The sequence below is a fragment of the Panthera pardus genome, unplaced genomic scaffold (genome assembly GCF_024362965.1).
Source record: "Panthera pardus isolate Hobbes unplaced genomic scaffold, ASM2436296v1 HiC_scaffold_16, whole genome shotgun sequence".
Lineage (NCBI taxonomy): Eukaryota > Metazoa > Chordata > Mammalia > Carnivora > Felidae > Panthera > Panthera pardus.
In genome coordinates, this window is record NW_026526721.1 from 126,008,453 (window position 1) to 126,032,609 (window position 24,157).

Sequence of the window (24,157 nt, forward strand, 5' to 3'; positions counted from 1 at the left end):
TATGCACTGCATCTTTCCAAAGAAAAAATATGAAAATGACTTCAACATCTTCTAAAGGGAAGTATGTAATTTAGTTACGGTAGAACCATACCACAGATTATGCAGAAGAATCATAAAAATGAGATAGATTTATATGAATGGAAATGAAAAGAATGTCAAGATATACCATTAGTGGAAAAAAACAAATTAACAGAATAATGATCTCATATATTACAAAACCTCGTAACAGTAGCCATACAAAATAAAACTGTATACTTCATGTAAACATACAAGGGAATAAAACCACAGATAATGTGGGTTCTGTCTGGGAAAAGGAATGAAATGGCAGCGTAAAGAGATAAATAGTGACTTCTGCTGGTTATTCTAGATATGTCACATACTTGAATGCTTCATGAGCATATACATTACGAGCATACATTCATGAATAATGCACTAATAGGAAGAATAAGGAGAGGGGTAGGGGAGAAGGGGAAAAATTAAACCATGTTCTAGGAAGAACATTTGAGTTCCGTTTCCAATTCAATCACTTACTTGCTGTGTGATCTTACCTGTCATTCAACCGTATCTGAGCCTCAAATTTTATCATCAGTTAAAAAAAATATATATTATAATAATGCTAGAAACTATAAACTCTAATGTGCTTCAGGAATGTGAGGGATTATCATCATTCTCAAGGTATGAAGCCTTTTTTATGGAATTACTGCCATTTTGACCCATCCCATATTACCTGCTGAGAGAGGCAGGCACCAGGTGTTCAATAAATATTAACAATCACTGTGATGATTACTATTCATTTTAGAATAAAAAAGGTGTGTATATGTATTATGGGCTGCTCATTTTGCCAAGTCTTCATTACTTTGTCTCAGATGAAGACATGGAAAAATAAAGAGTACATAAGGTGGTATTATTACCCTAAGCTTCATTTAGTATGATTCATTGAAAATAAAATATTTCCTTTCAACCATGAACCATTCTTTAGATTAATAGAAGCTTCCACAGTCAGGCACGAAGATTACCTCAGTAAAAGGCTCCCACTAGTGGTCAACACTTTCATAGTAGGTAAAATAAATAAAAAAATTGAATGAAATGTGTCTTTCTTAAAAGAATTTTTAATATTTTTCTCCACTCCAGTAGGAGCTGGATAAAGAGTCATTGCCAAAAGGATCACGTTAAAATCCCTCTATTCCTTTTGCAAGGTCTTTCCTAACCCAGCCTGCCAGGCTGCATCACTGGTCAGTCTCTGCAGAGCCACCAGCCAGTAGACTGTTCCGTTTGAGACTTGAGACACTTTCATGCTTATGGGCCTTTGCTTATACTGCTCCCTCTATCTGGAATCCCCTTCTAATTTTTGACTTTGATAAACTCCCAATATCCTCCAAGGTCAAGATCACATGTCAGTCCTGTGAGGCCTTCTATGCATATTTGTTATCCATTTCTGTGAAAATTTTCCTCAGGTGTGACTGTGTGCTTTTCTTTTACTACACATGCCTCGATACAAAAATCTCTGGTTATTCACCTTTGTTACCCCCAACACATCTCAGGTTATCTGACAAATGCTTAATGACTGAAAGTAGTGAAAGTGCTTTGCATGCAGTAAGCGCTCAAATACTTGTTAAATGAACTAATAGTATTATTTAAACTGCTCTTTTTTTAGGTTTATTTATTTTGAGAGAGAGAGAGCATGCATGTGCGAGCAAGCAGGGAAAGGGGGGGGTGGGGGGGAGAGAGCGAGAGAGCGAGAGAGAAAGAGAGAGAGAAACCCAAGCAGGCTCCATGCTCAGCACAGAGCTCAACATGGGGCTCAGTCCCACGACTGTGAGATCATGACCTGAGCCAGTATCAAGTCTTGGACACTTAACTGAGTCACCCAGGCTCCCCTTAATTGCTTTTATACATGAATTCCAATGAGAGACCTACTTGCAAAAAGTTGCTTTTTCTTATTTCTGTCGAAGTTATTTTTCCACTCCAAGATCTGTTGACTGTGTAGAATATTCTCTGAATAACCTGGTTCCAAAAGGAAAACAACCAAATAAAAAAATTGAAGATAACTATTACTTTACCAAAAGCCATCTTATGAATGTACCTTGAACAAAAAGCTATGTTTTGGTTTTCTGATTATGTCAAGCGTAATTTCTAATAAAAATTAACACTGTATTTTAAAAACTAGAACCATGTAATTTACATCTGCCCCTATAATTCCAAGAAGAATAAAAAGATATTCTTTGTTCATAAGTCTGCATTCCAGCTGCCTACATGTCACTTTATTTAACTCTCATCTTATACATTGATGCCTGATTCAAGCAGTGCTTACTGGGCTGGATGTTTTCGGAAGGTAAATGAGGTAGGAAATACACACTGGGTTGGCTTAACAATTGGTGGGTCAGAAGAATGGCTCCCAACATAGTCTGATTCAAGAGGGCATTATTCTGGTTATTTTAGCCTTATTCACTAGAATCTTAAAGACTTCCAGTCTTCCAGCCTCTCTCTGGAAACTCAAATACATCTGGGATATCTCCTACCAAGTCCATGCTTGGCCATGAACAATTCTGTTATTAGCTAGGGTTTTAAAAGAGCTTAACAACAGATGGGAAACTCTGGAGAAGACGGTGGACAGGACGAGAGAGGAGGGAATGGGTTGCAAATGTGTTTGAGATTGACAACGTGTGTTGTGGTACAGGAGAGTACTGGAGAAGGAAGACAAAGCTGCCATCCTGGAGGGAGGAGGCCACAGTGTATTCCTAACAATTTTACCTGGGGTTATGCCCACCCATTTAATTTCCCTTTGATCAGCTACTTTTTTGTTTTTTTTTCTTTTCTCAAAAAAAAAAAAAAAAAAAAAAGGCAGCAAGAGCACCTTGAATAGTTTTTGACATTTTGCCTTTGATTTTGATTGTCAAATAAAACAGAAATCCTGTATCATTGGTGGTTTTATCATGGAAAAGATTAGATCCTTTTTAAAAGTTATTTGGTGCAAGAAGAACAAAAAAGGGAAGACATTTGGACATCTACCCAAATAGGCGTAATGGGGGACTACACCACCATTCCTCTTCTGGATTCTTTAGCAAAGACAGTGATTCTCGAACAGAGCAGGGAAATACCAGCCTCAGAATGAAGGCCCAAATTTCTGTTGCCCAGCTTTCCTTATCCTACTCCTGCTATCAGTGCTAACTCCTGACCCTTCAAAATCTAGCTCAACTTGCCAACTCCACAGGAAGCCCTAAAACAGGGACTAGGGTAGAGAGAGCTTTGTCTTCTGTGCTCCAATTGTCATGCGAGTCTCCTTCCGTTCATCCTGTGGTTATATTCTAAACACACTGGTGTGGTCAGACACCTATCATCACCTCCAAACTCCAAAGTACCAGGTCTTTCTTGACTTGCATCCCAGTGCCTGATAATGGTGCTTTGCAAATATCAGATAGCTAATAAGTGCTTGATACATTTTTTATTTGAGGAATAATTGACATACATTAGTTTCAGGTATACATGATTACATATATTTATATACTGCAAAATGATCACCATATATAGTTACAGAATTTTTTTCTTGTGATAACTCTTTACTCTCTTAGCAACTTCCAAATATGCAATATATTTGTATTTTTGTGCTGCATATTATTAACTATATATAGTATATACAGTATTAACTATAGTCATCATGCTGTACTTTATATTCCCATGACTTATTTACTCTATAACTGGAAGTTTGTACCTTTTAACTCCCTCTTCACCCATTTTGCCCCACCTACCCCCTGCCTTTGGAAACCACCAATCTGTTTTCTGTATCTATGAGCTTAACTTTGTTTTTTTTGTGTGTGTTTTTGGATTCCACATATAAGAGAGATCATACAGTATCTGTCTCTGACTGACTTATTTCACTTAGCGTAATATTTTCAGAGTTGATCTGTGTTGTTGCAGATGGCAAGATTTCATGAGTTAAGGGTGCCAACCCTGGCCATGTGTGCAGTTGAAACTCCACATATACCTTTTGACTCCCCCAAAACTTAACTACTAATAGCTTACTGTTGACTAGAAGCCTTACGAATAACAAAAACAGCTGATTAACATATATTCTGTACATGGTATATGTACTGTATAACTGTATTCTTACAATAAAGCTAGAGAAAATATTAAGAAAATCATAAGAAAGAGAAAATATATTTACAGTGCTATAAAGAAAATCTGCATATAAATGGACCCATGCCGTTCAAACCCATGTTGTTCAAGGGTCAACTGTATGTATATACCTCATCTTCTTTATCCATCCACTGAGGAACACTTAGGTTGTTTCCATATTGTGGCTACTGTAAATAATGCTGCAATGAACATGGGGTGCATTTATCTTTTTGAGTTGGGATCTTTTTTTCTTCAGATAAATACCCTGCAGTAAAATTGCTGGATCATACAGTGATTGTATTTTTAATTTTTTGAAGAATCTCATACAGTCTTCCATAGTGGGTGAACAAATTTGCATCCACACCAACAGTGCACAAGGGTTCCTTTTTTTCTACATCCTTGCCAACACTTGTTATTTTCCTGTCTTTTTGTTATTAGTCATTCTAACAGGTGTGAGGTGATATCTCATTGTGGTTTTGATTTGCATTTCCCTGATGATTAGTGCTGTTGAGCACCTTTTCATGTACCTGTTGGCCATCTGTATGTCTTCCTTAGAAAACTGCTTGATAAATTAATGAGGTTTGAGAGTTGTGTAACAAAGACTTTCATATTGTACCTGTGATAAAGACATATGGGTTGGATTTGTAGCTAGTTGAATAACTCTAGTCAGCATTGTAAGTAGCAGATGGATGCCAACCCAAGAAAGGTCTCTAATTAGTATTTCATATAAATCAGTACTGTTGTTTGTGACTTACAGATAGATAGATGGCATATAAAGTGTACAGAAAACATAAAACAGAGAAGGGTAACTATATTCAAAATTATTGTAAAGGATACTTTAATTTAGTAATTTTTACTCTTGAGGAAAAAGTAAGACTAGAGTGTACCTGTGACCATGATCTGAATGGCTGACTATCAGGTGGGAGAAGCAGCTGATTTGTCTCTGTGTTGCACCAGAAGCACAACTAAAACTACTGGATACTCCTTACACTAAAATGCTTTAAAATAAGTAAGAATTTCCTAAAATTAGCCCTATGAAGCAATGGGTTGTATAAAGTAGTAAGGTTTCTTCTCACCACAATTATTTAAAACAGGATTCCTGCATTAGATTCAAGCTAGGACTAGCTGGTATGTAAATTCTCTATTGGCTCCAATCATTCAGAATCTGACTTGAGGTGCTTCAGGGCAGAAAATGTGGCTTACTCAACAATGCATTCTTAACACTAGCTTGGCAAAAGTTCATATAAAAAAGATGGAGGCTTTTTAGCACAGAAATTATATATATGAAAATAAACATTAAGAATACCATTGATCATAGTTCCATGACTCCTCTCTCAAGTAAAAGTCAATTTCAATACATATTATTACACCAAAGTTTTATATGTTGATATTTTTATCCTTATTATTTGATTTGATTTTGATTATCAATTTTCTTAACGTTTGAGTTTCCTACCAATATTTCATATTTATATACTCTTCAAATATATTATTTTGGGATGTACTGTGTTACACTTAAAATCATAAAGTTTTGATCTGTATTTATTTTTGCTTATTATTCATTTTTTGAAAGAATTTTTAAAATTAATATTTTGACTGTTAAGCATTTCCTATTTTTAGCCCCTAACTTATCTAATAATATTAAAAAATGTATTCCTTTTCCACAGTCTAAATCTCTTTATTCAGTTGCCCCACTTCATCAGCACGTTTATTGGTTTCCACATTACTGATTCAGCATTTTAGCTTATTTAGGTAAGGATACCATCTAGTGGTGAGAACATGTAGCTGCTTGGTTCTACATCAATTACCCTTGTTTTTCCCCCTAATTTTGTTCTACAACTCTTAGGTAAATAAAAAAGCAATGAATCCCAATTTTAAAACTAGTAAACAAAATTTAAAAATTAATAATAGTAAGAATAATTGTTTATTAGCAGTGAGCGGAATGAAATTCGACAAATTTGTTTTTACCACGGGACCTCCAGTTAACTTGATAGTTTGACTCTTAAATCAGTTTCCTTTCTTTTGCTTTGTACCTACTGAGCTGGAAACCTCTAATTTACAAGTATAGGTCACCAGGAATGCAAGTAAGTGTGTGGTGGCTCTATCAGACAGGTTTTGACAAGTGGATTGGATGAAGACAAAGAAATTAGAGATTGCTCATTGTAGGTAACCTAAATGCAGATGAACAGACTCAAATGCTGGAAGCATGGTTCTTCTACCTGACAGGAAGTGGTGAAAAGATTCTTAATCCACTCTGGTTAATATGGCTCTGAAAAGTATTTCTTCATGGTCTTCTGCAGAATGTGGACTTAAAAAAAATCTAATACACATTTCTTCCTTTCTCTGTCAAGAGGAGAAGTTCTCAAGGGGAAAGAGGCAAGCTGTTAGTAATCAGCAGTCTCCACCACAATTTAGTCATCTTAGGAAATATCAGTACTTTGTCCTCAGCAATTAAAATCCTGGCATTTTGGTCTGAAGTGATGGCTTCAGGCCAATCAAGACATTGAATACATTGCTAAGACATCATCAGAGGAAGCCAGAGAATGTCTTTGCTGCCAGCACCAATATCACACAGAAGTATTTTCAATCTCATTGCTTATTTTAAAAACTCCTATGAGCACCTCTTCCCTCAGAAGTCAGCATATGCCAGTTAGGATAAGCAGTATCTTTTATTCACTGGCAATTTCTTTGCATGGCATGTGAAACTGTAAACTCAAGACTGTAAGTTGCTAGTATTTCCAATTTTCATTTCCATTCACTTTCAAGAGACTTATTTTTCAAATGCTAACTTGTCTCTGGAAATAAAGAAGAATACGGAGTAATTTTGGGTGCATTCTCTTGAGTAGTGATGTTCTTTTTTCTGTATGCATAGTTGGTGCTCTGTCCTTCCGTCTAAAAACAGCTGGCAAAATAATTAACTAAACAAATGAAAAGCCTTTTCCTATAGCACAGGTTTTTAGTGATAAATAGAAATAAAAAGTTGACCAACTTTTCTTCATCATATGAGTGCCACACATAAGCTAATATTTGAGTCATACTTTGTGTCAGTTTCTTTCAACTAAACAAAGTAAAATAACTGAATAATTCTGACACGCAAACAAAAGAATATACTAATTGTTCTACATCATATGGTACTGAGATTATATAACATTCAATAAATTAATTTAGATTTTTCTGAGATAGCTGTCTTAAATTTCAAGCTTGATCTTCCTAAGTATCTTAGAAATAGCATGATCTGATCAGTTTTTGCTACGAGCAGGATAGAGAATGATGCCTCTCTCATTCACTTTTATGCCGTTAACAACATTTCATTAATTTCATACTAGAAAACCTATTTTGCATTTCTTCTAGAAAAACTCACTGTACTCTGAAGTAATGCATAAGTTCCAATGACTTCATGCCATTATTTGACCAGATTTCCCAATAGAAAAGGCACTGGGGAGAATAGATAACCAGTCCTTTAACAAAATTCTGTTTCCAGATATTCATGTGATACATTTTATATGCATTTTCTTTATTTATTTAATTTTTAAAAATGTTTATTTATTTTGAGAGAGAGCGAGCGAGCATGAGTGGGGAAGAGCAGAGAGGCAGAGAGAGAGAGAGAGAGAGAGAGAAAGAGAGGGAGGGAGGGAGGGAGGGAGGGAATCCCAAGCAGGCTCCACACTGTCAGTGCAGAGCCTGTAGCAGGGCTCTAAACTACCCAGGCGCCCCTGCATTTTCCTTTTTTAGATGGCACTATGAAGTTATCACAATAGATGCACTTATCTTAGTACACAGAGATTCATATTCTACAGTCTCAGTTGGATCTTGTTTACTATTTATGATATGATGCTGTTTTGAATCACCCTGTTATCATTATTTCATCACAATTGTTTTATACTTTTGTAATTCTTTTTTTTTAAGTTCTTTATTTTTTAAATTTATTTTTTGTCAGAGAGAGACAGAGCATGAGCAGGGGAGGGGCAGAGAGAGAGAGACAGAAACAAAGAATCTGAAGCAGGCTCCAGGCTCTGAGCTGTCAGCACAGCCGAATCGACTGAGCCATCCAGGTGCCCCAGTATTTCTGAGTAATGATGGATTTAGTTTTGTGAATTGGGGATAAAGAAGCATAATAATAACAGAGTATAAATTTTAAAGATATAAATAATATGCAAATGCCATGAAAATGTGTGAGCAGAGGTAATTAATTGTATTCTGTTAAGTGACCAATTTAGTTCTCTTTGTTCAATGATTAACATGACAGAATTTCTAGGAAAATATGAATTATATGTGAACAAAACTGTTTCATGGCTTTTTATTCTGAAATTATAAAACTTCCTGGAGACCACTTGCTAGATGACCACAGACCATCATGGGTCCAAGGATCATACTTCAACAAATAGAAGGTGTAGGGAAAGAAAATTTATCTCTACTTTACAATTCTATTATTTAAACATCTTTTCTAAGAATAAATTCCAATAAAGAGTTCCTCTGTAGACAGAATTTTCTGAATTGGTAGAAGGTTGAGCTGGATTATCTCTAAGATCTTTTCCAGCACTTAAGATTTTAAATTATGCTATTAATATGCCCTGGATTTATAGAACAATCAACAATCAGAACCAATAATTCCCTATGGGATTGAAGCCAGAGTTAATGTGTAGAATTCTTAAGCATATATAATTTCATTTATTCACTCAATAAATACTGTGTATCTAATATGTGCTAGTCCTTATTCTAGGTATTGGAGATTCTGCAGTGAAAGATATAGACAAATTCCCTGCTCTAATGGAGTTTCTACGACAGAGAAGGAGAATTTAAAATTTAAATATCAGATGATATATGAGCTAAGAAGAAAAATAAAGCAGAACAAATGAATAAAGAGAGAGTACAGGGGCGGGGGCAGAGGGAGAAGAAGGGTGAAGAAGAAAAGGCCTCACTAATAAGGGAATATCTGAGCATATAGCTGCATGAAGTAAAAGAGCAAAGTCATGCAGAAATCTGTAGGAAGACTATTTCAGGCAGAGGAAAGAGTAAGAAAAAAGCACCTGAGGCAGTGGAGTTGGTTTGTTCCAGGACACCACTATGGCCAAAACACAGTAAAGGAGGGGCAGGCTAATAGGAGAGATGAGATTACATATGTTGTAAGGGTGTCTAAGGGTGTGTGTGTGTGTGTGTGTGTGTGTGTGTGTGTGTGTGGCAGGGGTTTGGGGGGGGGGGTGGTATTAGGGAGAGTCTTGGCAAGGAAGAATGTTGGCTTTTACTCTGAGATGGAAACCACTGGAGGGTTTGAACAGAGGAGTGACATGATCTTACATTTTCAAAGGATTACTCTGCTTTGTGGGACTTTAGGGCAATGAAGGTATAAGCAGGAAGGCCAATTAGAAGTAATCCAAGTGAGAAACAAGGGTGACTGTACCAGGGCGACTGTGGTGGCAGGAATTTAGTACAGTGGTGTGGTTAACAGTCAAAAATAACTTGAGATAGTCTTAGAAGACAGTGACACCTTCTGGCTCAAAGAAAGACTTACAAAGTTTCACAACAGAAGAGAGCCAATGTAAAAGCCAAGAATGAAGTTCCTAAAGGAGAAAAATGGTAGTATTCTGTAGCTTGACAGAACCCAAGATATTCATGGTCAACAAAAAGTACCCTGAGAAGGTTCTCCTCAGAGGGGACGCCTTGTAATATTATTTGAAGATGTGAGCCAGATACAAGGGCTATCTCGCTTGAGTGTGGCTATGACAGAGGGGTTTGTCCTGGGGCTCATCTTTGGAATTCCTCTAAAGATACTCTGGGAGCTTGGGCAAAGATGCCGATGTGGTTGCAATGTGCACTCCAGGTCTGTGTGCTCTGACTCATAATTCATGCCTTGCCTATGACTAGTCAGCATGTTCTGTTAAATTCTTATATGATTTGTTTTCTAATTACATGTAGCTATTTCTCATTATCATTTCCGGTTCTAACTTTGAGACACATCTTTTTCTGGGAAAGGGTTATGAAATTTCTTTTCAGTATTATTTGCAAATGCTAAATGTCAATATCAATAACAAAGCAAAAAGGTACCTCACAAGACCAGACAGGATGAATATATTACTCTAATTTTGTAGACAAGAGACCTCTTAAGACTTAGTACTTATAAGAAGGAAAATAGACATAAATCATGAATTCAATTTTACGGTACCTTCCTTCCACTTAAAATAATCATTATAGTCCATGTTACTTTTTTCATAAAGATCTGAAAACCTGAATAGTAGACAGTGATAAAAAGGAAACTTGGAGAGTTATATTAAGACAAAAGTGGACGCAGCCTACCGTGGTGATGTAGCGAGAGTGGAATTCTGGAGCATCTTTCAGGAACGTGAGGCCAGGGTGTGTATCTACCACATCCTAAAGAAGATTAAAACCAAAACCAAATTAACAAACACACCAAAAAACAAAATAAAAAAACTAAATGCCAACAGAATTTTTCTTTCCTGTAGAGTAAGTAGCCAGTTGAGCAAACCTGCTATTTTTGGAATACTGAACAATGCACTTAAAATTTAACACTTTATTAAATACAAATTTTATTACAAGCATACTTATGTGTGCTTTTTGATATGCTAGTATACTTCAATAAAACATTAAAATTGTAATTTAACTATATTTGGTGGTTTGTGAATCAAATATCTTAGAGATATGTAATTTTAACATGTCAAAGCATGTCAGGGAAATTCACCACACAGATTCTGGGGTAGGGGTGGTTAAGAGAAATTTACACACACAAGTGACAAGACACAGCCAACTATAATGATTCTTTCTTAACCTAGAGACATGGGAAATACCTGAGGAAAAAAAATAGCCATGTAGCCAAGTAGTTTGAAATCTATGTTAAATTGTATGGGTCAGCTAATGTCCATCAGAATAACTGTGTGGACAAATCTATTTTTAATTTAGGATTTTAGTTTTATTTTATTTTATTTATTTATTTTTTAAAATTTTTTAACGTTTATTTATTTTTGAGACAGAGACAGAGCATGAATGGGGGAGTGTCAGAGAGAGAGGGAGACACAGAATCAGAAACAGGCTCCAGGCTCTGAGTGGTCAGCACAGAGCCTGACGTGGGGCTCGAACCCACGGACCGCGAGATCATGACCTGAGCCAAAGTCGGATGCTTAACCGACTGAGCCACCCAGGCGCCCCAGATTTTAGTTTTATTTTAAAATCTGCTTTTTCTCATGGAAGACTATTAGAATTTTAAAACCCTGAAATACCATTTTTCTTCTCTTTTTTCTTTTTAATGTTTGTTTATTTTTGAGTGAGAGACAGAGCATGAGCGGGGGAGGGGCAGAGAGTGAGAGGGAGACACAGAATCTGAAGGAGGCTCCAGGCTCTGGGCTGTCAGCACAGAGTTTGATGTAGGGCCCGGACTCATGAACTGCGAGATCATGACCTGAGTTGAAGTTGGACACTTAACTGACCGAGCCACCCAGGCAACCCAACCATTTTTATTTTCTAATTAAATTTTAAAGCACTTTGAATAAACCTGGAAAACCTATTGGAGATGATTACTGTTAATTTAATAACCAGAGGCAACAGCAATGCCAACATAGATATAATCTATTAATTGGTTATAAATGGACAGACATCAATTATTATCGCTTTTCTTCGATTCTTCAGAATGGTTAGCTATACATACCTACCAACACAGTCTCAAAGCAATGGACCTTACTATTTAACTTTTTATTTGGAAATAATTTTAGACCAAGGGAAAAGTTACAAAAATATTAGAGATTTCTATGCCCTTCTCCCAGCTTTCCATAATGGCAACAACTTACAAACCATAGTATAATGATCAAAACTAGGAAATGAACATCGGTACAATACTACACTACAGACATTATTCAAATTTTACCAGCTTTTCCTTTAGTGTTTTTTTCTGTTCCAGGATCCTAGTTTAGTTCTTGTGTCTCACTGTCTCACGGAACTCTGACAGTTCCTCAGTCTTGTATTTTATGATTTTGACATTCTTAATGAGTCCTGGTCAATTATTCTGTAGAATGTCTCTCAACATGGTTTTGTCTGTTTTCTCATGATTAGATTAAGATTACACATTTTCAGCAGATATATGACAGAAGTGGTATTGTGTCCTTTTCAGTCATATGAGAGTATGATGTAGTTATGTCTTATATCTTGTAGAGTTAATATTGATCACATTTGGCTGAAATGGTGACTGCTGGGTTTGCTATCTTATTTTCCCTCAATAGTTAATAAATCTTGTAGGGGGAGATACTTGGAGACTCTGCTAATATCCTGTTTCTCTGCAAATTTTTGCCCAGTGATATTAGCAGTCATTTGTAGAACCTATGACATTTATACTGTGGTGTTTATTTTGTATTTTCCTCATTATTTCTACATTTATTAACTAGAATTCTTTTATAAGGAAGAGCTATCCCTCCTCTCCCACATATTTATTTGTTCAGTTCATATCAGTATAGATTCATGGGTATTTACTTTATTCTATGGGTTACAATCCAACACTATCATTATTTATTTTGTTGCTCAAATTGATATTGCTGTGGCCACTGGGAACTCGATCAGGTTGGCCCCTGTGTCCTCTTGACATGCCCCATCCTTTTGCAAGCACTTTTATACTTTCTGGTATCACAACATGGTCCAGGCTCATATTATATTTTCCTTGTTACAATCCTGGAATCAACCCTTTTCCCCAAAGAGTCCTGGGTCCTTTATTGGAAAATGGTATTTAAAAACCATGTAGAAATCTGGGTGCTAGAGGTGCTCATTACTTCTAGGGTGTCACTGCTCCTGGACCCTCTTAGCAGGAAGAACTAGGAATATATGTATGTACAGCAGTCCTCCCCTTATCTGCTGGGGAGATCTTCCAAGACTCCCAGGGGCTGCCTGAAATTACAAACAGTAGTGAACCCTATATATACTATGTTTTTTCCTATACATATGATAAAGTTTAATTTATAAATTAGGCCCAGTAAGAGGTTAACAACAATAATGAAATACAATAATTATAACAATATACTGCAATAAAAGTTATGTGAATATGATTTCTCTCTCAAAATATATCATTGTACTACTGTACTCACCTTTTAACTTGTGATATGAGATGATAAGATGCCTCACGGTGAGATGAAATGAGGTGATTAACTTAGGCATTGTGACGTAGCCTTGGGCCACTACTCACCAACTGACATTATGTCAGGAGGATCATCTGCTTCTAGACTGCAGTTACCTCAATAACTGAATAAATGAAACTGCATATAAAGGGGGAACTCCTGTATACTAATCCACGCATACACACTTCTATTTCTTTCTATATTTATCTATTTATGCTAAAAACTATGTAATCATATAGATAATGGGTTCTAACCACAAGGTTCATTCTAACCTTCCCTCTTTCCTTTGTAACTTTAACGCAACGGCCAACCTATACTGCACTGAGAAACAAATTTACTAAAGAGAGTACAGTATTTGTGCATAGTTCTTTTTGTCGTTAGTCATATGGTATCCAATTAAAATACTGTTTTCCAGGGTTACTTAGGTTAGCTCTCTCCTTCATCCTCTTTGATGTGGTTATAATACAGTTTAGTTCATTTGCTACTGTTTATTATTTTATTCTGAGTTTCTTTCCCACAGTTACAGGTTGATTTTAATTCATTATTTCTTAGAGGGAGAGTATTTGAACATTACTATGGTTCTACAAGTCAAAGCTAACATAGAATTGACATCGTAACAATTTCAAGTTCTCCCACTCGTAAAGACCTCTCTCTCCATTTATATAAATCTTATTTCATGTCTCTCAGCAACGTTTCGCTGTTTTTAGTGTACAGGTCTTGCACACCTTTGTCAGATTCATCTCTAAGTATTTAATATTTTTGGGTGGTATTACAAATGGCATTCAATTTCCAATTTCTGTTGCTGGTATATGGAAGGAGAATTGATTTTTGTATTCTGATCACGTCATCTGTAAACTTTCCAAACTCTCTTACTAAATACAGTTTTAGCAGCATCCCACAAACTTTGACATGTTTTCATTCAGTTCAAGATAATTCTTAACTTTCCTTTTGATTTCTTCTCTGACTCATGGGTTATTTAAAAGTGCTAGTTATCAAATATTTGGAGAATTTTCAAAGATCTTTCATGATTTCTAATTTAATCCCATTAAAGTCAAAGAAATCCTTTATTCTGTGATGATTCAGTTTATGAACTGAATTTTGAAAATTTATTGAGATTTCTTCTATGGCTCAGAATATGGTCTATCTTGGTAAATATTCTGTTTACATGTTAAAGGAACGTGTATTCTACTGCTGATTGGTAAAGAGTAATATAAATGTCAATTAGGTCAAGTTGGTTCATAGTATTGTTCAAATGTTCTATATCCTTATTGATTTCTCTCAACTTGTTCATTATTGAGAGCAGCACATGGAAATCTGCAATTATAATTGTGAATGTATCTTTGCAGTTCTATCAGATTTTACTTCATGCATTTTGAAGGTCTGTTGTAAGGTCCACAAACATTTATTTTTATCTTGTTTTTAAAAATTTTGTTACCTAATATTTTTTTTTAATTTTTATTAACTTTATTATTTTTTAATTTACATCCAAATTAGTTAGTATATAGTGCAACAATGATTTCAGGAGTAGAGTTCTTAATCCCCCCCTCCCACAACACCTCCAGTAAGCCTGTCTGTTTTCCATATTTAAGAGTCTCTTATGTTTTGTCCCCCTCCCTGTTTTTATATTATTTTTGTTTCCCTTCTCTTATGTTCATCTGTTTTGTCTCTTAAAGTCCTCATACAAGTCATATGATATTTGTCTTTTTCTGACTAATTTCACTTAGTATCATGCCCTTGAGTTCCATCCACGTAGTTGCAAATGACAAGATTTCATTCTTTTTGATTACTGAGTAATACTCCATTGTATATATCTACCACATCTTCTTTATCCATTCATCCATCGATGGAAATTTGGGCTCTTTCCATACTTTGGCTGTTGCTAATAGTACTGCTATAAACATTGGGGTGCTTGTGCCCCTTCAAAACAGCATACCTATATCCTTTGGGTAAATGCCTAGTAGTGCAATTGCTGGCTAGTAGGGTAGTTCCATTTTTAATTTTTTGAGGAACCTCCATACTGTTTTCCAGAGTGGCTGCATCAGCTTGCATTCCCACCAACAATGCAAAAGAGATCCTCTTTCTCCACATCCTCGCCAACATCTGTTGTTGCCTGAGTTGTTAATGTTAGCCATTCTGACAGGTGTGAGGTGGTATCTCATTGTGGTTTTGATGTGTATTTCCCTGATGATGAGTGATGTTGAGCATTTTTTCATGTGCTTGTTGGCCATCTGGATGTCTTCTTTAGAGAAGTATCTATTCATGTCTTTTGCCCATTTCTTCACTGGATTATTTGTTTTTTGGGTGTTGACACTGATGAGTTCTTTATAGATTTTGGATACTAACCCTTTATCTGATATGTCGTTTGCAAATATCTTCTCCCATTCTGTCGGTTGCCTTTTAGTTTTGTTGATTGTTTCCTTCGCTGTGCATAAGGTTTTTATTTTTATGAGGTCCCAGTAGTTCATTTTTGCTTTTGTTTCCCTTGCCTCTGGAGATGTGTTGAGTAAGAAGTTGCTGTGGCCAAGATCAAAGAGGTTTCTGCCTGCTTTCTCCTCAAGGATTTTGATGGCTTCCCATCTTACACTTAGGTCTTTCATTCATTTTGAGTTTAGTTTTGTGTATGGTGTAAGAAAGTGGTCCAGGTTCATTCTTCTGCATGTTGCTATCCACTTTTCCCAGCACCACTTGCTGAAGAGACTGTCTTTATTCCATTGGGTATTCTCTCCTGCTTTGTCAAAGTTTAGTTACCCATATGTTTGTGGGTCCATTTTTGGGTTCTCTATTCTGTTCCATTGATCTGAATGTCTGTTCTTGTGCCAGTACCATACTGTCCAGATGATTACAGCTTTGTAGTATATCTTGAAGTCCGGGATTGTGATGCCTCCTGCTTTGGTTTTCTTTTTCAAAACTGCTTTGGCTATTCGTCTTTTCTGGTTCCATACAAATTTTAGGATTATTTGTTCTAGCTCTGTGAAGAATGTTGGTGTTATTTTGATAGGGATTGCAATTGAATGTGTAGATTGCTTTGGGTAATATTGACATTTTAACAATATTTGTTTTTCCTATCCAGGAGCATGGAATCTTTTTCCATTTTTTTGTGTCTTCAAGCTTCTTATAGTTTCCAGTGTATAGATTTTTCACCTCTTTGGTTAGATTTATTCCTAGGTATTTTATGGTTTTTGGTGCAATTGTAAATGGGATCAATTCCTTGATTTCTCTTTCTGTTGCTGCATTGTTGGTGCATAGGAATGCAACCTATTTCTGTGAGTTGATTTTATATCCTCCGACTTTGCTGAATTCATGCATCAGTTCTAGCAGTTGTTTGGTGGAATCTTTAGGGTTTTCCATACAGAGTATCATGTCATCTGCGAAGAGTGCAAGTTTGACCTCCTCCTCACTGTTTTGGATGCCTTTTATTTCTTTATGTTGTCTGACTGCAGATGCTAAGACTTCCAACACTATGTTGAATAACACTGGAGAGTGGACATCCCTGTCTTGTTCCTGACCTTAGGGTTTTAGGTCTCAGTTTTTCCCCATTGAAGATGATATTAGCGTTGGGTCATTGATATATGGCTTTTACGAACTTGAGGTATGATCCTTCTATCCCTACTTTCTTGAGGGTTTTTATCAAGAAAGGATGCTGTATTTTGTCAAATGCTTTCTCTGCATCTAATGAGAGGATCATATGGTTCTTGTTCTTTCTTTTATTGATGTGATGAATCACGTTAATTGTTTTGCGGATATTGAACCAGCCCTGCAGCCCAGGTATAATTCCCACTTGGTCATGGTGAATAATTTTTTTAATGTATTGTTGGATCTGGCTGGCTAATATCTTCTTGAGGGCTTTTGCATCCATGTTCATCAGGGACCTCTTTCATTCTTTTTTTTTTAGCTTTTATTATTTATTTATTTTTATGAAATTTATTGTCAAATTGGTTTCCATACAACACCCAGTGCTCATCCCAACAGGTGCCCTCCTCAATACCCATCACCCACTTTCCCCTCCCTCCCACCCTCCCCCCCATCAACCCTCAGTTTATTCTCAGTTTTTAAGAGTCTCTTATGATTTGGCTCCCTCTGTCCCCCTTCTTTTTTTCCTTCCCTTCCCCCACAGTCTTCTGTAAAGTTTCTCAGGATCCACATAAGAGTGAAAACATATGGTATCTGTCTTTCTCTGTATGACTTATTTCACTTAGCACAACACTCTCTACTTCTATCCACGTTGCTACAAAGGGACACATTTCATTCTCATTGACAAGTAGTATTCCATTGTGTATATAAACCACAATTTCTTTATCCATTCATCAGTTGATGGATATTTACACTCTTTCCATAATTTGGCTATTGTTGAAAGTGCTGCTAGAAACATTGGGGTACAAGTGCCCCTATGCATCAGCACTCCTGTATCCCTTGGGTAAATTCCTAGCAGTGCTATTGCTGGGTCATAGGGTAGATCTATTTTTAATTTTTTGAGGAACCTCCACACTGTTTTCCAGAGTGGCTGCACCAGTTTGCATTCCCACTGACAGTGCAAGAGGGTTCCCGTTTCTACACATCCTCTCCAGCATCTATAGTCTCCTGCTTTGTGCATTTTAGCCACTCTGACTGGAGTGAGGTGGTATCTCAGTGTGGCTTTGATTTGTATTTCCCTGATGAGGAGCGATGTTGAGCATCTTTTCATGTGCCTGTTGGCCATCTGGATGGCTTCTTTAGAGAAGTGTCTATTCATGTTTTCTGCCCATTTCTTCATTGGATTATTTGTTTTTTCAGGTGTGGACTTTGGTGAGTTCTTTATAGATTTTGGATACTAGCCCTTTATCTGATATGTCATTTGCAAATATCTTTTCCCATTCTGTTGGCTGCCTTTTAGTTTTGTTGATTGTTTCCTTTGCAGTGCAGAAGCTTTTTATCTTCAAGAGGTCCCAATATTTCATTTTTGCTTTTAATTCCCTTGCTTTTGGAGATGGGTCAAGTAAGAAACTGCTGCGGCTGAGGTCAGAGAGGTTTTTTCCTGCTTTCTCCTCTAGGGTTTTGATGGTTTCCTGTCTCACATTTAGGCCCTTTACCCATTTTGAGTTTATTTTTGTGAGTGGTGTAAGAAAGGGGTCTAGTTTCATTCTTCTGCATGTTGCTGTCCTGTTCTCCCAGCACCATTTGTTAAAGAGACTGTCTTTTTTCCATTGGATATTCTTTCCTGCTTTGTCGAAGATGAGTTTGCCATACTTTTGGCCATGCTCTCCAGTTCTGAAGTCTCTATTCTATTCCATTGGTCTATGTGTCTGTTTTTGTGCCAATACCGTGCTGTCTTGATGATTACAGCTTTATAGTAGAGGCTAAAGTCTGGGATTGTGATGCCTCCTGTTTTGGTCTTCTTCTTCAATATTACTTTGGCTATTCGGGGTCTCTTGTGGTTCCGTACAAATTTTACGATTGCTTGTTCTAGCTTCGAGAAGAATGCTGGTGCCATTTTGATTGGGATTGCACTGAATGTGTAGATAGCTTTGGGTAGTATTGACATTTTAATAATATTTATTCTTCCAATCCATGAGCACGAAATGTTTTTCCATATCTTTATATTTTCTTTAATTTCCTTCATAAGCTTTCTATAGTTTTCAGCATACAGATCTTTTACATCTTTGGTTAGGTTTATTCCTAGGTATTTTATGCTTCTTGGTGCAATTGTGAATGGGATCAGTTTCTTTATTTGTCTTTCTGTTGCTTCATTATTAGTGTATAAGAATGTAACTGATTTCTGTACATTAATTTTATATGCTGCAACTTTGCTGGAATCATGTTATCAGTTCTAGCAGACTTTTGGTGGAGTCTATTGGGTTTTCCATGCATAATATCATTTCATCTGCAAAAAGTGAAAGCTTGACTTCATCTTTGCCAATTTTGATGCCTTTGATTTCTTTTTGTTGTCTGATTGCTGATGTTAGAACTTCCAACACTATGTTAAACAACAGTGATGAGAGTGGACATCCCTGTTGTGTTCCTGATCTCAGGGGGAAAGCTCTCAGTTTTTCCCCATTGAGGATGATATTAGGTGTGGGCTTTTCATAAGTGGCTTTAATGGTGTTTAAGTATATTCCTTCTACCCCGACTTTTTTTGAGGGTTTTCATTAAGAAGGAATGCTGAATTTTGTCAAATGCCTTTTCTGCAGCGACTGACAGGATCATATGGTTCTTTTCTTTTCTTAATGTGATGTATCACATTGATTTGCGAATGTTGAACCAGCCCTGCAGCCCAGGAATGAATCCCACTTGATCATGGTGAATAATTCTTTTTATATGCTGTTGAATTCAATTTGCTACTATCTTATTGAGAATATTTGCATCCATATTCATCACGGATATTGGCCTGTAGTTCTCTTTTTTTTTGCTAGGTCTCTGTCTGGTTTGGGAATCAAAGTAATGCTGACTTCATAGAATGAGTCTGGAAGTTTTCCTTCCCTTTCTATTTTTTGGAACAGCTTGAGAAGGATAGGTATTATCTCTGCTTTAATTGTCTGGTAGAATTCCCCAGGGAAGCCATCTGGTCCTGGACTCTTATTTGTTGGGAGATTTTTGATAACTGATTCAATTTCTTTGCTGGTTATGGGTCTGTTCAAGTTTTCTATTTCTTCCTGTTTGAGTTTTGGAAGTGTGTGGGTGCTTAGGAATTTGTCCATTTCTTCCAGGTTGTCCAGTTTGTTGGCATATAATTTTTCATAGTATTCCCTGATAATTGCTTGTGTTTCTGAGGGACTGGTTGTAATAATTCCATTTCATTCATGATTTTATCTATTTGGGTCATCTCCCTTTTCTTTTTGAGAAGCCTGGCTAGAGGTTTATCAATTTTGTTTATTTTTTCAAAAAACCAACTCTTGGTTTCATTGATCTGCTCTACAGTTTTTTTAGATTCTATATTGTTTATTTCTGCTCTGATCTTTATTATTTATCTTCTTCTGCTGGATTTGGGGTGTCTTTGCTGTTCTGCTTCTATTTCCTTTAGGTGTGCTGTTAAGATTTTGTATTTGGGATTTTTCTTGTTTCTTGAGATAGGCCTGGATTGCAATGTATTTTCCTCTCAGGACTGCCTTCGCTGCATCCCAAAACATCTGGATTGTTGTATTTTCATTTTCGTTTGTTTCCATATATTTTTTAATTTCTTCTCTAATTGCCTGGTTGACCCATTCATTCTTTAGTAGGGTGTCCTTTAACCTCCATGGTTTTGGAAGTTTTCCAGACTTTTTCCTGTGGTTGATTTCAAGTTTCATAGCATTGTGGTCTGAAAGTGTGCATGGTATGATTTCAATTCTTTTATACTTATGAAGGGCTGTTTTGTGACCCAGTATGTGGTCTATCTTGGAGAATGTTCCATGTGCACTCGAGAAGAAAGTATATTCTGTTGCTTTGGGATGCAGAGTTCTAAATATATCTGTCAAGTCCATCTGATCCAATGTATCATTCAGGGCCCTTGTTTCTTTATTGATCCTGTGTCTAGATGATCTATCCATTGTTGTATGTGGGGTATTAAAGTCCCCTGCAAGTACCACATTCTTATCAATAAGGTTGCTTATGTTTGTGATTGTTTTATATATTTGGGGGCTCCGTATTCGGCACATAGGCATTTATAATTGTTACCTCTTCCTGATGGATAGACCCTGTAATTATTATATAATGCCCTTCTTCATCTCTTGTTACAGCCTTTAATTTAAAGTCTAGTTTGTCTGATATAAGTATGGCTACTCCAGCTTTCTTTTGACTTCCAGTAGTATGACAGAGAGTTCTCCATCTCCTCACTTTCAATCTGAAGGTGTCCTCAGGTCTAAAGTGAATCTCTTGTAGACAGTAAATAGATGGGTTTTTTTTTAAATCCATTCTGATACCCTATGTCTTTTGGTTGGAGCATTTAGTCCATTTACATTCAGTGTTATTATTGAAAGATATGGGTTTAGAGTCATTGTGATGTCTGTAGGTTTCATGCCTGTAGTGATGTCTCTGGTACTTTGTGGTCCTTGCAACATTTCACTCACAGAATCCCACTTAGGATCTCTTGCAGGGCTGGTTTAGTGGTGATGAATTCCTTCAGTTTTTGTTTGGGAAGACCTTTATCTCTCCTTCTGTTCCAAATAACAGACTTGCTGGATAAAGGATTCTCGGCTGCATATTTTTTCTGTTCACCACATTGAAGATTTCCTGCTAGTCCTTTCTGGCCTGCGAAGTTTCAATAGATAGGTCTGCCACTACTCTTATATGTCTACCTTTGTAAGTTAGAGCCTGTTTATCCCTAGCTGCTTTCAGAATTTTCTTTTTATCCTTGTATTTTGCCAGTTTCACTATGATATGTCATGCAGAAGATTGATTCAAGTTACATCTGAAGGGAGTTCTCTGTGCCTCTTGGATTTCAATGCCTTTTTCCTTCCCTAGATCAGGGAAGTTCTCAGCTATGATTTGTTCAAGTACACCTTCAGCCCCTTTCTCTCTCTTGTCTTCTTCTTCTGGAATTCCTATGATATGGATATATTTCCGTTTGATTGCATCACTTAGTTCTCTAATTCTCCCCTCATACTGCTGGATTTTTTTATCTCTCTTTTTCTCAGCTTCCTCTTTTTCCATAATTTTATCTTCTAATTCACCTATTCTCTCCTCTGCCTCTTCAATCCGAGCTGTGGTCGACTCCATTTTATTTTGCACCTCATTTATAACATTTTTTAGCTCCTCATGACTATTTCTTAGTCCCTTGATCTCTGTAGCAATAGATTCTCTGCTGTCCTCTATGCTCTCTTCAAGCCCAGTGATTAATTTTATGACTATTGTTCTAAATTCTTGTTCCATTATATTGCTTAAATTGTTTTTGATCAATTTGTTAGCTGTCGCTATTTCCTGGAGTTTCTTTTGTGGAGAATTCTTCCATTTCGTCACTTTGGGTAGTCCCTGCAGTGGCTCCAAACCACAGGGCACTTCCCCTGTGCCGTCCGGAGTAACTTGTGTTAGTGGCAGGGCCTCAGTCAGACCTGATGTCTGCCCCCAGCCCACCGCTGGGGCCACAGTCAGACTGGTGTGTACTTTATCTTTCCCTCTCCCAGGGGCAGGACTCACTGTGGAGTGGTGTGGCCCCTGTCTGGGCTACTTGCACACTGCCAGGCTTGTGGTGCAGCTTCGATGGGATCTGAGTTATTAGCCAGGGTGGATCTGCAAGGTGCACAGGGGCGGGAGGGGCAGGCTTAGTTCGCTTTGCTGTAGGTGGTCCCCTGTGGGAGAGGCCCTGCAGCACCGGAAGGAGGCAGAGGGATGGATCCACAGAAGCACAGTGTTGGGCGTTTGCACGGGGCAACCAAGTTTGGTCATGGGAACTGGTTCCCTCTGGAATATCATCTGGGGGATGGGAGAGGGAAATGGCACTTACCAGCACCTTTGTTCCCCCATTGAGCTGAGCTCTGTCTTCCGGGGCTCAACAACTCTCCCTCCTGGTGTCCTCTCATCCTCCCCACTCTCTGAGAGCAGAGCTGTTGACTTTTAACATTCCAGATGCTAAGTCCCGCTGGCTGTCAGAACTCACGGAGTCTGGCCCCTCTGCTTCTGCAAGCCAGACTTCGGGGGCTCTGCCTTGCTGGGCGGGCTGCCCCTCCAACGCCCTGGCTCCCTCCCATCAGTCTGTGTAGCATGCACCGCCTCTCTGCCCTTCCTACCCTCTTCCATAGGCCTCTTGTCTATGCTTGGCTCTGGAGAGTCCATTCTGCTGGTCTTCTGGTGGCTTTCTGGGTTATTTAGGCAGATGTAGGTGGAATCTAAGTGATCAGCAGGACGAGGTGAGCCCAGTGTCCTCCTATGCCAGCATCTTCAGCTCTTGAATCTTTCATTCTTGGTTTTATTTATTTATTTATTTATTTTGGTCCTTTCCTTTTTCCTTTTGATCAAACTGGCTAGTGGTTTGTCAATTTTGTTAATTCTGTCAAGGAACCAGCTTCTGGTTTCAATTGATCTGTTCTACTGTTTTTTTGGTTTTGATAGCATTTATTTCTGTTCTAATCTTTATTATTTCCTGTCTTCTGCTGGTTTTGGGTTTTATTTGCTGTTCTTTTTCCAGTTCTTTAAGGCGTAAGGTGTAAGATCTGAGATCTTTCTTCCTTCTTTAGGAAGGCCTGGATTGCTATACATTTTCTTCTTATGACCACCTTTGCTGCGTCCCAGAGGTTTTGGGTTGTGGTGTTATCATTTTTATGGGCTTCCATATACTTTTTAATTTCCTCTTTAACTTCTTGGTTAGCCCATTCATGCTTTAGTATGATGATCTTCAGTCTCCACGTATTTGTTACCTTTCCAAATTTTTTCTTGTGATTGATATTGAGTTTCATAGCGTTGTGGTCTGAAAATACACACGGTATGATCTCCATCTTTTTGTATGTGCTGAGGGCTGATTTGTGTCCCAGTATGTGGTCTATTCTGGAGAATATGCCATGTGCACTGGAGAAAAATGTATATTCTGCTGCTTTAGGATGAAATGTTCTGAATATATCTGTTAAGTCCATCTGGTCCAGTGTGTCATTCAAAGCCATTGTTTTCTTGTTGATTTTTTGATTAGATGATCTGTCCATTGCTGTGAGTGGGGTGGGTCCATAAACATTTAGATTCACCATGTTGTTATACTGAATTGTCATATTCTTGAATATATGAATTGTTATATTCTTGATGAATTGATCCCTGTATCATTCTTATTTTAGTCTTCATGAATTGTTACGTTCCTGATGAATCAACTGATCCCTTTATCTTTCTGTAGCAACAGTATTTACTTTAAAACTTTGTCTGATACTAATACAGCTGCCCGGCTTTCTTTTCTTTTTGTGGCAAAAAACCCAACATAACAAAAAATTCATCCTCCCAACAATTTCTGACTGTATAGTACAATACTGTCAACCACTTATCCATTGTTGTGCGACAGGTCCCTCCCACTCCAATTG

The 24,157-nt window shown here is 37.3% G+C and overlaps 1 protein-coding gene across 3 annotated transcripts in view; it reads right to left on the reverse strand.

Annotated features, from left to right (window-relative positions):
- PPP2R3A (protein phosphatase 2 regulatory subunit B''alpha) overlaps positions 1-24,157 on the reverse strand; it is a 166,360-nt gene that overhangs the window by 69,786 nt on the left and 72,417 nt on the right. For all 3 annotated transcript variants that reach the window (XM_053903791.1, XM_053903790.1, XM_019437213.2), the window contains exons 5-6: positions 10,402-10,476; positions 1,918-2,004 (exon numbers count right to left, since the gene is read on the reverse strand). In XM_053903791.1, coding sequence (XP_053759766.1) covers positions 1,918-2,004; positions 10,402-10,476 — 162 coding nt within the window. The remainder of the gene's footprint in view (positions 1-1,917; positions 2,005-10,401; positions 10,477-24,157) is intronic.